Source organism: Eulemur rufifrons, chromosome 29 (assembly GCF_041146395.1).
Source record: "Eulemur rufifrons isolate Redbay chromosome 29, OSU_ERuf_1, whole genome shotgun sequence".
NCBI classification, from domain to species: domain Eukaryota; kingdom Metazoa; phylum Chordata; class Mammalia; order Primates; family Lemuridae; genus Eulemur; species Eulemur rufifrons.
The window spans coordinates 74,107,611-74,120,977 of record NC_091011.1 but is presented as its reverse complement, the minus strand read 5'-3'; the positions used below and the strand labels follow the sequence as shown (position 1 = coordinate 74,120,977).

Sequence of the window (13,367 nt, the reverse complement as noted above, 5' to 3'; positions counted from 1 at the left end):
GACTAGTACTGTATTAGTTTTCTTTAAACAGTCACATCACATTTTTGGCTCATGAGTTTTTGGTCAAGTTAAATTTTCAGATCTTTTTATTTGATCGCAGACTTTTTTTTTTTTTTTTACCACTGCCAAGTCAGGTCTTTCTCTCCATTCAGAACTTAATTTTGTTTAATCTAAATGAGGGGCTTTATATGCATTTATCCTTGTTAAATTTAATTTTGCTGATTTGAGCCCACTTGGTCTTGATTCTGACATTTGTCCTATGAGGTTTCCACCATCCAGGCTTTGTACTCCCTCCAAAGTCATTCTTATGTCTAAATATAAGTCATTGATAAAAATGTTTACCAAGGGCAGTGTGCCACCCTGCTGGAGGCCTCCTCCGAGGGATTTATTTATTAATCAACTGCAGAAACTACTTTTCAGACAGTTGCCAGTGTACCCCAATAGGCATACTATCCAGCTGCTGTTTCATTATTTTATTCATAGAGGTTATTTTCTGAGACTATCAGATACTCACTTGAAATTCACGGACTGTGCTATACTAATTACAATACCCAGATCTACTGCCTGAAAACCTCCTCAAAAGCTGAAATAGCCAAGATGACATTAACTTAGCTTTACTTATTCCTCTCTCCTTCCCACTTACTCCCCCTTTCTTTCCTTCTTGCTTTTTAATGCTCACAGAATCATCTTGTTGTCATTCCTTCTAGAATTTTGCTAGGAATTGGAATTAGTTTTACTGGACCATGGTTTCTAAAATTTCCCTTGCCTTTTTTGAAGACTGGAATATTGAAGTTAATGCTTTAGCGTCTCCATTTTCCATGGTGCTTCTAAAATAACTGATACTACCTTGAAGATTATATTAACAGATTCATTTACAATGTAAGAGTATGTATGTATTTATGGGCCTGGAGGCTTTACTTTAAAATACTTTTATGGACTTTGTTTTTTGTAGCTAAAGGCACAGTACATTTTATTTGTAAGATCAATTCCACATGAAAATTATGCCCAGACATCTTATCAGAGAAATATGCAAGGGCACCATGGCCACTTTTTTGAAAAGGAACACTCTTTAAAAACATAAGAAACACTAGGGACACTATCCCAACCCAAACTTCGAAACATTCTCTCAGGAGATGACATAGAAAAGTGCTAAGATCTATAGTGATTGGTTTAAAAATTAAATTTTAAGGAAGCTATAGCAACAAAATTATCAGGATTGCTATGGAATGACCTAGAATATAGCCATGTTTGCACTCTCATGGTTTGCCTTGTATTTTTGCATGCTTTTTTAAGTTTGAGCCCATTATAGAACACTACTCTAGTAGCACTAACTTAGAAACTATCCTCCCTTTTTTTCTGGGATTGTTAGCACTTATATAGCAAAAATTATTGGGGATTTTTGTCTGTTTTTAAAGAGTCATGTTCCCTCACAGGAATTTCTAATCCGAACTTTTTACAATATGCTCTCTTTAAAGTCTAGGCTAGGTGGCCATTTATGCCACATATAGTTAGCATTTCTTATTCTTCAAAGCCCTGAGGTAATATGGTGATTTTTCTTCCAAAGTTCCTGACACTTCTACTTCCCAACTGGTTCTTCCCTCTTAATCACAATCGAGCCTAGAATATCAGTCCTCCTTGTTGCCTTCTGTGTTTCCAGAAAGGGGGCTTTGGCTTGGTTTGATGGTGTGACTGTAGGACTATCAGATGTGCCTCCTTTCCCACCGAGGATTGAGGTAGAACCCGGAGACCCCTGTCTCCTCTCCCCACTTTCCCCCTTTCTGCTCCAGATTGCCTCTGTGCCAAATTACAGTGTCTTGTAGCAAAACTCTATCCCTGTCTCTGTTTCCTGGTTTTATCACTGGATACTTCTCTATTCATTTTAAAGAAAATTCTTCACTAAAATAATTTGACATAAATTTTTAACAACTCAGCTAGTTAAGACTATTAGTAAGGATTAAAATATATATGCTAACAAACTCATGGTGCTCCTATATAGAATAAAAAGCTTATATCTCCAAACTTTATGTGATATATAAATATATTAGTTACTCTGGATTTTAAAGAAATGGGACATTTTGACACTTCCTGTATATTTAATGTATTTCTCAAAATATTAGCTATGGTGCATGGCTTTAAACTTCTTTTGAAAAATGAAATTGTTTTTGACTTAAATAGAAGATATCCAAAAGGAATAATAAAGTAGTCCACCAAACTTTGTATAGGCAGATCAGAAAGGTTAAACTATAGATAGATTTACATAGGGACGTGTGTCAGGGGTACCCTAAACCACTCCCAATTTTGATGATTCTCTGGTAGGACTCATGGCTATGATTTGCATACGGGTACAAAGTAAAATAAGCAAAGTGAAAAATTTCAAGGCGCAAAGTCTAGGGGGAACCAGATTCAAGTTTCCAAGAGCCCTCTCCAAAGTGGAAGCAAAAGGATGTGCTTAATTCTTCCTGCAACAAATTATGACAACACACAGGAAGTGTTGTCTATAAGGAAGCTTATTAGAGACTCAGTGGCCAGGGTTTTTACTGGGGGCTGGTCACGTAGGTACCCTCTGCCTAACCCATCCCAAAATTCCTGACTCCCAGACAGAAAACAAGTCTTCAGCATAAAGTGCATTGTTTGTGCACACAGTTTAGGCCCAGTGAACCATTCTTACCAGTTCTGAAAATGGTGGGAGCCCTCCCCAAATCTAAGTGTCCAAATGCCAGCCAAGGGTCAATCTTGCTAGCAGGCCTTTCTTGGCATAGGAAACTCAGGCCTGCTATGTTAGTGCTGTTCTGCACGGGATCTCACCATGTTCTCACATAAAAGTAAGGAAAGAGATTAATGGAGTCAAAACATAAATCTTTAAGTTGCTTCTAGATCTCTGGCTAAATCATTCTGGTTTATTCATGCAGGTCATAATGATCACTTCTGAAATTCAAAAGTATAGAAGTAAGAATGACTGACTGCCCTTCAGTATATTTCTTAGTTTTTGCGAAACTCTTAGATAAAAACGATTTTACTTGCTTTTAACAAGAGGGCCAGACCTGCATTTGGATAATCACCTACCTTGCAGGCATTTTTTGTATGTAAAGCAATCTTGTCATTTGTGAGCTTAACATCCATTGTTTCAGCTATTTACGAGCAACTCTAAAGGCCCGTTAGGTGCCAGTTGGTAATTTTTCTGAGGTGTAAATGTGAACGGAGCCCCAAAGCCTCTCTGCAGGAGGCAGTCCACTCAGCTGACTGCCTGCCCTCTTGCATTTCAATACTGTTCTTGTTACAGCCGCAAAACTCATCTACCAGTGCTGATGATGCAAGTGTAGAGTTCTAAGAAAGTAGGCAGGACATAAAACATCTGGATAAACTCTGCGAGTGGAATATGACAGTCTTCCCGATCCATGACATCCTAACAGCATTTGGAAACAAGAAAACAGGGTCGAGATGATATGTTTATGGAGTCTCCCTCTAGCATAAAACTTGCTTATCAAGTGAGCAAACAAGTGAAAAGTGATGGCTAATTCATATAAAGATGGGCACAGGAAACAAGGCTACAGAGGAACTTTGAGGAGCAGGCCAGAGCATATGCACATGATCCCACGTGAAGGTCTCAAAATCTTCAGAGACTGAGACTTTACTAGTTCTTTTGCATGGAGACAATCTCACTTCTTTTTAGTTCACTGGTTATAATACATCATTTTATATGGAGGTGAGTCTGAAAGGATGAATATTCCACATACTGTAGCTTATTTTCTTACTGATTCTGGTGAATTTCCTGCAGGTGAACAGAACGTGCCCAGACTGGTCAAAACAGCTCCACTGCCCCATAGATGTGGTTTGCATAAATCTTGACAGCTTAATAACATATGTAGTTCCCTCCTGTTTTATGAAGCTTTTTAAAACATAAATTATCCCATTTATCTTTAAATTAGTTAAATGAGAACTTTTCTACCTAGTGTTTCTTTCATGAAGATATTAAAGGAGCTAACGGATATTAGCATGAGATGTTTAAAAGAACAGTGTGGAATGAGTAAATACCTTCCTGCTATTTGCAAATATAAAACTTGCTTCAAATTTTTATCAGAACAAACCTCTGTAATTAACCTGTAGGACTTAATGCCAAATACCTGCACACGTAGCCCTTAGTTATCTTTTTGTGCTTTTTTTTTTTTTTTTTGCTCTACAGCTAGCATTTATCTGCCAAACTACTTCTCCCCTATGAGATAAAGGAGAAAGAATCGCTAAACATTAGGATAATAACTTACACAAAATTTTTTAGTTTAGCAGTTTGTCTAGTGGTTAAATTTTGTCACTGCTTGTCCTCCTGGTGGTTAGCTGCTATGTGGTTAATATTTTTATTTTTTTAAGTAATCACTTGGCAGTTATCACTGAAATGCAATTTGTATCCGTATTCTCAAAGTCATTTTCTTTTAAATAAAACGTAGTGTTAGAAATATGCAGATTTCTCTCAGCATTGACCTTTGTTCTACTCAAATGTTATTTACAAAGGGTTTAGTGGAGATTCAAAATGATTATTAATTCTCTAAAGTTATTTGTTGCTTAAGACCTTGGATTAGCCTGGGTAGGTATCTACTGACTGTGGTATCCCTTATTTATTTAAGGGGTATAGTTAAATAGTTAAATGAAGGTGAATTATTGCTATGAAATAAAGATATCTAAAAGGCACTTTCTAACAGAATAAACTTAAAATTAGTTGCTGGATTTCACGTCTTTTTTTTATTATTATTATTATTTTGAGACAGAGTCTCACTCTGTCACCCTGGGTAGGTGCAGTGGCATCATCATAGCTCACTGCAACTTCAAACTTCTGGGCTCAAGTAATCCTCTTGCCTCAGACTCCTGAGTAGCTGTGGCTACAGGCGCACACCGCCATGCCCGGCTGATTTTTCTATTTTTAGTAGAGACGGGGTCTTGCTCTTGCTCAGGCTGGTCTCCAACTCCTGAGCTCAAGCGATCCTCCCATCTTAGCTTCCCAGAATGCTAGGATTACAGGCATGAGCCACAGTGCCCAGCCCAGGATTTCATGTCTTTTGTCACTAAAGAATTCAAATAGTAGGAATGTTTATGAAAAAATTTCCTTTTTTTCCTTAAAATGTTCTCTTAAGCTGACATGTTCTCATTTTATTCATATTATATGTTAAATATCCTAGGTGAATCAGTGTTAGTGAAGTATCGTACAGTACCTTGTGTTTATTGTATTCTTTCTTTCCCTCTTAAAGACTCAATGATGAGGCACGGCGGCTCATTGCTGAACTGGGGAGTACATCTATCACTAATCTCGGTTTTAGAGACAACTGGGTCTTCTGTGGTGGGAAGGGCATTAAGACAAAAAGCCCTTTTGAACAGGTTAGTGTCTTAGATGCTCACGATTAACAAAAACAAATTGTGTGAAACCTTATGTTATGTATTCCCATCCTAGTTATTTGAAAATTAGATAATGCAGATATTAATTATGTGCATATATTTGTCATAAATTCTTGATATTCAGTTATTTGAAATAGCCATCAAACTTTTTAAACTCCAAAGCTTAAAAATTCTGTGTGGAAATTTTTTTTTCCCTATATGACAATGCGTTGGAATATGATTACTTTGTCTTAACCATTTCAGGAAGCATTAATTAAGGATTTTAATTGCGCTTTGGATATTGAAATCAGTTGTTTGGCAATACTTTGGAACTTAATAGAATGTAAACTTTACTTTTTGACTAATGATCCTTCAAAAACATCTGCAATGTTTTGTTCTTTTAGGTGTTATACTATTTGAAGGTCTGCCATGTATGTGACAGGCCCCAAGGGTCACTCATTTAATATGTTGAGCAATTATTTATATGAACTCTTCATAGACGTCAGTGTTACTGAAGTGTGAGAGAGAGTAAAGTAAGTTATTGCAAATCAGCAGTTCACAAAGGTTTTTTTTAAACTGTATACGACTGTTGTTTCCAATAGCACATAAAGAACAATAAGGATACAAACAAATATGAAGGATGGCCTGAAGTCGTGGAAATGGAAGGTTGCATCCCCCAGAAGCAAGACTAATGGAAATATGGAGAAAATCGAAGAAAACGCACTTTCACTATTAATGGGAGAGCTAGAAAGAAGAAACTACGTGTAAATATTTTAAGAGCATGCAGCCATCTCGGTGTGTGCATGAGCATTATTGTCTCTTTTGATATCAGGATTATTTATTGCTAACGTAAATAGATAGCATTGTAAATAGTCATCATAACGAGCAAATCACTGACCCATTTCTTAGCGCATTTTCCTAAAAGTAAAATGTTTAGACTTCAATGGTAATAACACATTTTAATTCTAGAAGCATACCCAATGGATAACTGAACAGGTTGTGATATATATACTGGTTGCTATGAAAATCTATCATGGAATAATGAGGATTTTAGGGAAGCGACTTTGTTTTCTTTTATACATATATATGTTGCCTTGTGATGACAATATCTTTTCAATTAAAAAGAGATTTGGCTAGTTGTGTGTGTAATGTTACTTTACAGCCTGACTCTTCTGATGTACCTCTTAGTCTTTCTCTTCCCTTCCCAAGAAACCAAGAAATAAAATGTTTGATATGAAAACTTATATCAGATGTGAAAAGCACAACAAAATCCTTTTTTTAATGTACACAGTAAAGAGTAAATGTGTAAATGTAGATGACATTTAGGACCCTAGATAGCTTGCTGGATTTTGTGTTAGCAATGCGAATAACTTGATGTTGTATAATAAACTATTTAGAGTGAGGCTGGAGGTGGTAACGCCACAGAACTGGGGAACCAGGTGCAGGCCCTCCCTGGCCTAATTAGGTCATTCAGGACAGCTGAGTCGGTATGTTTAGAGCAATATGTTTTCCTTATTTGTTATTGGCATTGACCAAGTGGTTTGGAAAAAGACATGCTTTAATATCACAATAATTTTGATTTATAAACCAGGGAATTAATTCTGTATTTACTTCATTTAACTTCATAATAGCAATTATTGCCTGAAGCTATAGTGGCATATTTAGAAAAGCCGTAATTACTGGGTAGACTTATAACATTCAAAAAATAATTTTATTTGACCCAAGATGGCTTTATACCCAATTCTGCATAAAAATACAAGAGCTCTAACTTTTTTGTGAACTTCAGATATTGACCAAATAACTCTTTTTTTCTTTTAATTTTTTTAGGGCATTAAATACCTGTTTATGTATGAAGTATCTTGAACTGGAACATAAGCAAATTTAATGATCAAGCTGCCATTCATAATATAAGGCAGCACCTAAATTTTAGAAGCGCTGTATAAAAAAACCTAAAAGCAGTATTTGTTATTTTGCTATAAACTAGTTCATAGCTATTCAGATATTTCTTAAATATTAATGAACTTTGAGGTACTATTTCTTCCCTCAAATTGAATGTACTTCATGAGTAAATGCACCTTATACGTCTAAACAATTTTGTAAACTTTTTGGATTTTTGGTGCTTATATGCTAAATCACATTCAGCATGTGTATTTTGACATTTAAAATACTTCCCTCGATTCTGTAAACTAAAAGAATAGCTATTTTACAGTTCCAGGGATTGTGAAATAAATGTTGCTTTCTTTTTAATTATGAAAATAAATACTCTTGGTTTTGCATTGTGAATTTTTTTTGTATTGTCCGGCAAAGTATAATATATCTACGGACCTTCACATTAAGGTTTTTCAAGCATTTATTATACTGCCTAACTTGCAAAAAATTAAATCATTGCTGTGGTTAAACACAGTAATATCCTCTGGATATATCTTAACATGTAATTTCAGTGTCTAGATGGCAGGATATCCCTTTTATTATAAAGACTATAAAATGATGGCTTGTGTAGTTGTCTAAAATCTCAAAAGAAGGGATAAAGGTTGTATAACTGCTTTGGTGCAGTTTGCTTTTGTCTCAGTTCTATCTTGTATAGATTGTGCCAGTTTAACTTTGGAAGCAATAATTTTACATTTCATTTTCAGGTCTTTTTAAAATCTGCATTGTAAGTGAAACAGTGCTCATTTAATGTTAAGAATTTTCTTTATTAAATCAGATTAACATTGACATTTTAGTATTTTAAATGGTGCTTAAGGGCTTATAGATGCATATTGTTTATTTGTAATCACAGATGCTTTCCCAGAACACATGTATTATAATATGAATATTAAATTGGAACACAAGAAAGTAAGAAAATAAGTGATGTTTGGGAAATTAAAGAAATATTGAGCCAGAGTCTTTATATTCCTGACTTTAATTTGATTAAAGTGACATTTATGGTTGTTCTTTCTATATTGTACTTGTTTTTAAATGAATCAGCTAATATTTAATATTTTATGATAGATGAAAGCTCATTTAACCTATATTGAACTTTATACTTTAAAAGTTTACATAAATTACAAATAATTTAACCAAAATAAAAGATATAATTTCATTCAGTTTGGTTGACAACCCCCCTCCCTTTCAAATGAAAGAAGGAGATAAGACATGTGCTGTGTTCAGTTAGTAGAACAGTTAAAAGTGAAAATTCATTTAGAATACTTTTCCAAGTGAATATAAAAGGGAAAAATTGCTTGTGTTGATCACAGAGATTTGCCACCTAACCTCTTCAATTATTTCAGCCTTTTGGACAGCAATAAATCCATGTAAATTTAGATCTGTAGACTAAAGTAACAGACTTCACTTTTTCTAAAGCATCCTTCAGAAGGATTTTTTTCCTGTCTCTCTTCAGGAAGATTTTTCTACCAATCAATTGGTTTTGATTGTCACATGCCAATAGCTAGGTAATTTTTATTTCCCTCAAAGCTCCCTCCATTTAACTAGGCCTTGTTTCTCTGATTATTGCTTACTCCTTCCTGCAATCCCCTGTTTTTAGGTTTCAGTCAAATCAAGGGCCAGGCTGGAATGAAAAGCAAGCAGACCTGGTCAGGGCGTGTCAGTTGCTTTGCAGCATGAAGAGAACATCAAAGGGTGGTGCAGGCAGCATTGTGAACCCCTCCCTCCCCACCCTGGGGAATCTTAAGGGGCTCTTTGGCCATCAGAATCTTCCTGCTGGCCAGTGATGGGGCAGACAACTTCAGGGCAGCTATATTGAGGAAACACTTTTAACATTTAGATGTCTCTTCTATAGGTGGTTAGAAAGGCAAAGGGTGGGGCCAGCCCTTAGATTAAAGACAGAAGAGATGTTGTGCATGTCCTGTGGGAAGTTTATAAGCAAACTTAGCATGGGGAAGACAATCTTCCCACCACAGCTCATTCACAGGACAACTCCTTGTCATTACTAAACTCATCGTTCAGCTCTGCATCAATTATGCTGACCACTGGAGTACACTGAATATTGGACAAGTTGAGGCTACACTGATAAGATACTCCCTTTTATCAGGGAAAATTAATTTATGAACCTGAAAGCTTATAACGTTCCATATAGTCAGCCTATATTTGTTTCACTTGATTGCCAGAAAGAAAAGGGGCCTAAAGCTTTAAAGAGGAGAGAATGTGGTGTATTGGTTAAGAGTAGGGACTTGCCTGAGTATTCAACTCTGTTCTGTTAACTATTTGAGGACCTTGAAGAAGTCAATTTCCTTACTTGTAAAACAGGTATAGTACTAGCATGTTTGCCTACCAAAGTGCCTAGCACAAAGTACTCACTAAATACAACTGCTGGTACTGCTGTTATTAACCATGCATCTTGCAGGCTAGTAACATTTTAGCCCAAAAGGAGCATTAACAAGTCAGCCTCTCCAGCTTTCCAATTCCATCATACCAAGCCAAAGGGAACCATTAAATAACTTGGGCATTAAGGTCATGAGAGAGGACGCAGCTATTCACCCAAGGTTCTCCTTGACCTCCAAGCCTCTGATTTTCCTATACTACCTGCCCTTTCAGTCATTACACATTGACACCAAACTCCATACATAGAATTCAAGCTTTCATGTATCTCCAGGCAGCTAGCATTTCAAATGATCACGTGATAATTCCACTTACTGGCGTAGGCTTTAGGGGAAAGTATGTGACTTCAGCCAAAGAGGCTGGGAGCCTTCGCTGACTCCTTCCTGTGGCAGCGGCCAGTTGATGGACAGACCTTGATCCCTGCTCCAAATGGCCTGACCATCCACTCCATTCCTGCTGCAGGGCAGGGTGAGACTGTGATCAGAGTGGGGCTCAGCTGGCACCCCACTGCACAGAACAGACTCAGTCCAGGGGCCACTAACTTCCTTGCTAAATCTTAGTCATCTGTATCACTGGTGGAATAAAATGGCCAATTTGGCAATCTTATCTGTTGAACAGAATTGCTCTGTTCTCTGTAAGTATATCCCTCAGCAAAGGAAAGTCATGCTCAACCCTGGGAATTTGGGGTTTTAGCTAAGAGCCTAGTGTGAGCCTTCAAAGTTATCCTAAAACTTTATGTGAATTTTTCATGTTATTTTATCATTTACAGATGATTATATTAATGTGGAAATCTTTTAAGTTACTTTAAATTTCAGTTCCAAAAACTGTTTAGCTCGTGTATACTCTGTATTGGCAGCCTGATGAGAGAAGTACCATGTGCTTTATTTGACAAAAACAGATATGAACTCCAAGGAGAATGCCTTGCCTTGCGAGTGCAAGCTCTAAGCAGAGGAGAGCTTTAAAAGCAAATAGTGCTGGGGCTGTCCTTACAAATATGTTCAGTTGGTGGAGAAGGCAGTGGTCCCTGAGAGTTGTTTGCGGGGGGCAAGCCTCAGGTAGAAAGCAGAAAGGTTTTTTAGGTGTGAGGAATGAGCACTGTGCTCTAAGTCCTGCCTGCCCCGTATCTGGGAAGTGTGGCCTGCCCTAGATGGCTTTCTGTTCTCTCTTAAGGAGAGGACTTGAGATTTTACGTAAATAAATGAGCTTACCTCTAGATTCCTATGAGGTTGAAAGTCAATTCTTGTGGAACAGTTAATACCTTACAAGGCAGTGTTAAAATTCTATCATGGAAATACTCTGGAGTAGGTTCAGTATGGTTCTAAAGCACATATCTAAAGTTCTGGATATGGGCACAGTTACAGGAGTTGTTGCAATTGGAATTTTGAGATTTTTATTTCTGTAGTTAGCCAAATTTCAAAGTATAGTTTCTCAAAAAATGACAAATTGGGCATTTGGAGAAAGAAAAAAGTGTTCAAGCTGTCAAAGAATGCCTCACTGAGTAGTGAAATGTATCTTTTAGTTTGTAAAATTATTTATCCAGTACCCATTAAGTAGGGAACATGTTAGAGAGGATTTATTCCATTCACTTGTTCAGTTTAATGATTTTGCTATTTTACTCTATGCTATTTCTTTCCGGGCATAGAGCCTTGTGAGAGACAAAAATTAGTCATTTGGCAGGGAGTTTGAGATGAAACAATGACAGTGGATAGGACTAAGGAAAAATAAGGATCATGTATGGGGAATAAATAGGTAATTATTGATTTCCATTTTGTAGATTGACACCTTTCCTTGGTTTATAAAGAGTTTGAGCTGTATTTAAATGTGCCGTTAAATTTGGTGGTAATTCTCCTTTATCAAAGCATAATTAGGGGCAACAAGGGCTGCCTTTCCTTCTTGGCTAAACAGGGCCAGATAGATGTTGGCCATGATTTTGGCTGTTCAGTTATTAATAAAATGTGCAAGGGAAGGCTTCTTGGCCTCTGTGGAGATGAGTCACCCTGAGGCCATTTGAGAGGCAAACAAGCAGCCCTGTTTCCACCACCCTTTCTGTCTTTCCAGTTTTCACACACAAATCAAATGCTTTCACTTATTCTCCAGATCAGAAAGTCACACACGAAATATTACTTTGTGTTGACTTGGTCCTCATTTATATCTCTACTCTCTTTGTAACCACACAGGAGAGGCTGCCTTTGCTGGTATGATTTTGTTTCAAAAGGTTTTAATCTGGTTCAAACCACCTCTAGTGGTTTTTCTTTGGATGTGAATGCAAACCATAACAAATGGTAATTTTTATCCATCTATTTAAAATAACACCTTATGTAACAATTGGCTGTAAGTGCAACAATAAAAAGGATGTATTTATTTTATGTCACACTAAATTAGTTTGATCTTTACTCCTTGTCATTTTCTTTTGGAATGATTGTTAGGTTTTTGTACAGTCCAACTGTTAGCCCATTGCAATCTAAAATAGAAGTCAGCTTAAATCACTCTGAGCTTATATTTCATAGTAAATTCTAAGATCTCAGTACTCCCATCACTTCACTCCCCGCTCCTCGACCATGTTTATATAACCAAACCATGAAGGAACATCCTGTAATTTTCATTATATTGTTAAATCTTCCAAACTCTGTAAATAGTATATTGGAAATGCAGTCTACTGACAATTTTGATACTCTGAGAAGCACAGTAACAATATGGTGGTTAAGGGCACAGACACTGAAGCTAGTCTGTCCTGTGCGACCTTGGGCTGGTTCTTAATTTACTGTTAGTGTGTCTCGGTTTCCTTATCTGTAATATGAGGACCACAATAATGGTACCTACCTTACGAGGTTATTGTGAGAAATGAATTTTTTAAAGAATATATATATGTATATACATATATATAGACACATTTAATATATATTAAAACATTTAATATATAAAAAAATAAAGTTTTATTTATATATAATTTACTTAGGCCAGTACCTGGTATATACTAAGTGCTATCTAAGTGTTTGTTAATATTTTTTTTTCTTTCAAAGGAAATGAGTCCGTTTCTGGTGTGCCACTATGTCCCCTTTCAGACTGTGCCACATGCCATCATCATCCTGCTCCAAGAAGTGTTATGACTTATTACATCTGGTCTACAGTGAAATGAAATTCAAAAAAAAAAAAAAAAAAAGAATCAAGGCGTCTTAGCCAACTTTCCTTAAGGGCTTATCTTAAGGAGTGGTCATGGTTTCTGAAAATACGATTTAAATTATTTTTTACCTCAAATCAGCCAAGTGGAACATAGTGGTCTAGATAACTACCTGACTCCAAATAGTTGAATTTTTGCAGTCTTTGTCAACCTTTGGGAGGTGATGCATGAAGTATCAGAAACTCACCAAATTGCCTAATAAGTAAATATTTTGATGAGAAGCTTTTCTGCTTCCACATTTTAAACTAAGTAAAAACAAATGTTATGTCATTATTAACAGTACTTCAGAAAATTAAAATGTGTTTCTAAAATATTTACTGTGAATGTCACATAAACATATCAGGTCACAGCATCTAATGCATATAATTTTACTTTTATTGTAATTCTTAATATAACTGTCATAATTTCTTAAAATACAACACAACTATCATCCAAGTTGTGAATAGGAAAATAATGCAGTTGTTTATATTTGAAAGGATGAACATATTGCTAATGTTGTGTAAAGTACTATTAG

The 13,367-nt window shown here is 36.2% G+C and overlaps 1 protein-coding gene across 5 annotated transcripts in view; it reads left to right on the top strand.

Moving 5' to 3' along the window:
• The window catches only part of FAM3C (FAM3 metabolism regulating signaling molecule C), a 46,973-nt gene extending 39,017 nt beyond the window's left edge, over nt 1-7,956 (top strand). For 4 of the 5 annotated variants that reach the window (XM_069461769.1, XM_069461770.1, XM_069461773.1 and 1 more), the window contains 2 exons: nt 5,235-5,361; nt 5,961-7,216. In XM_069461769.1, the coding sequence (XP_069317870.1) occupies nt 5,235-5,361; nt 5,961-6,050 (217 nt within the window). In that variant the 3' untranslated portion in view covers nt 6,051-7,216. Of the gene's footprint in view, nt 1-5,234; nt 5,362-5,960 lie in introns of all 5 variants that reach the window. The other variant, XM_069461768.1, reaches the window with a different exon arrangement.
• Nucleotides 7,957-13,367: the final 5,411 nt, after the last annotated feature.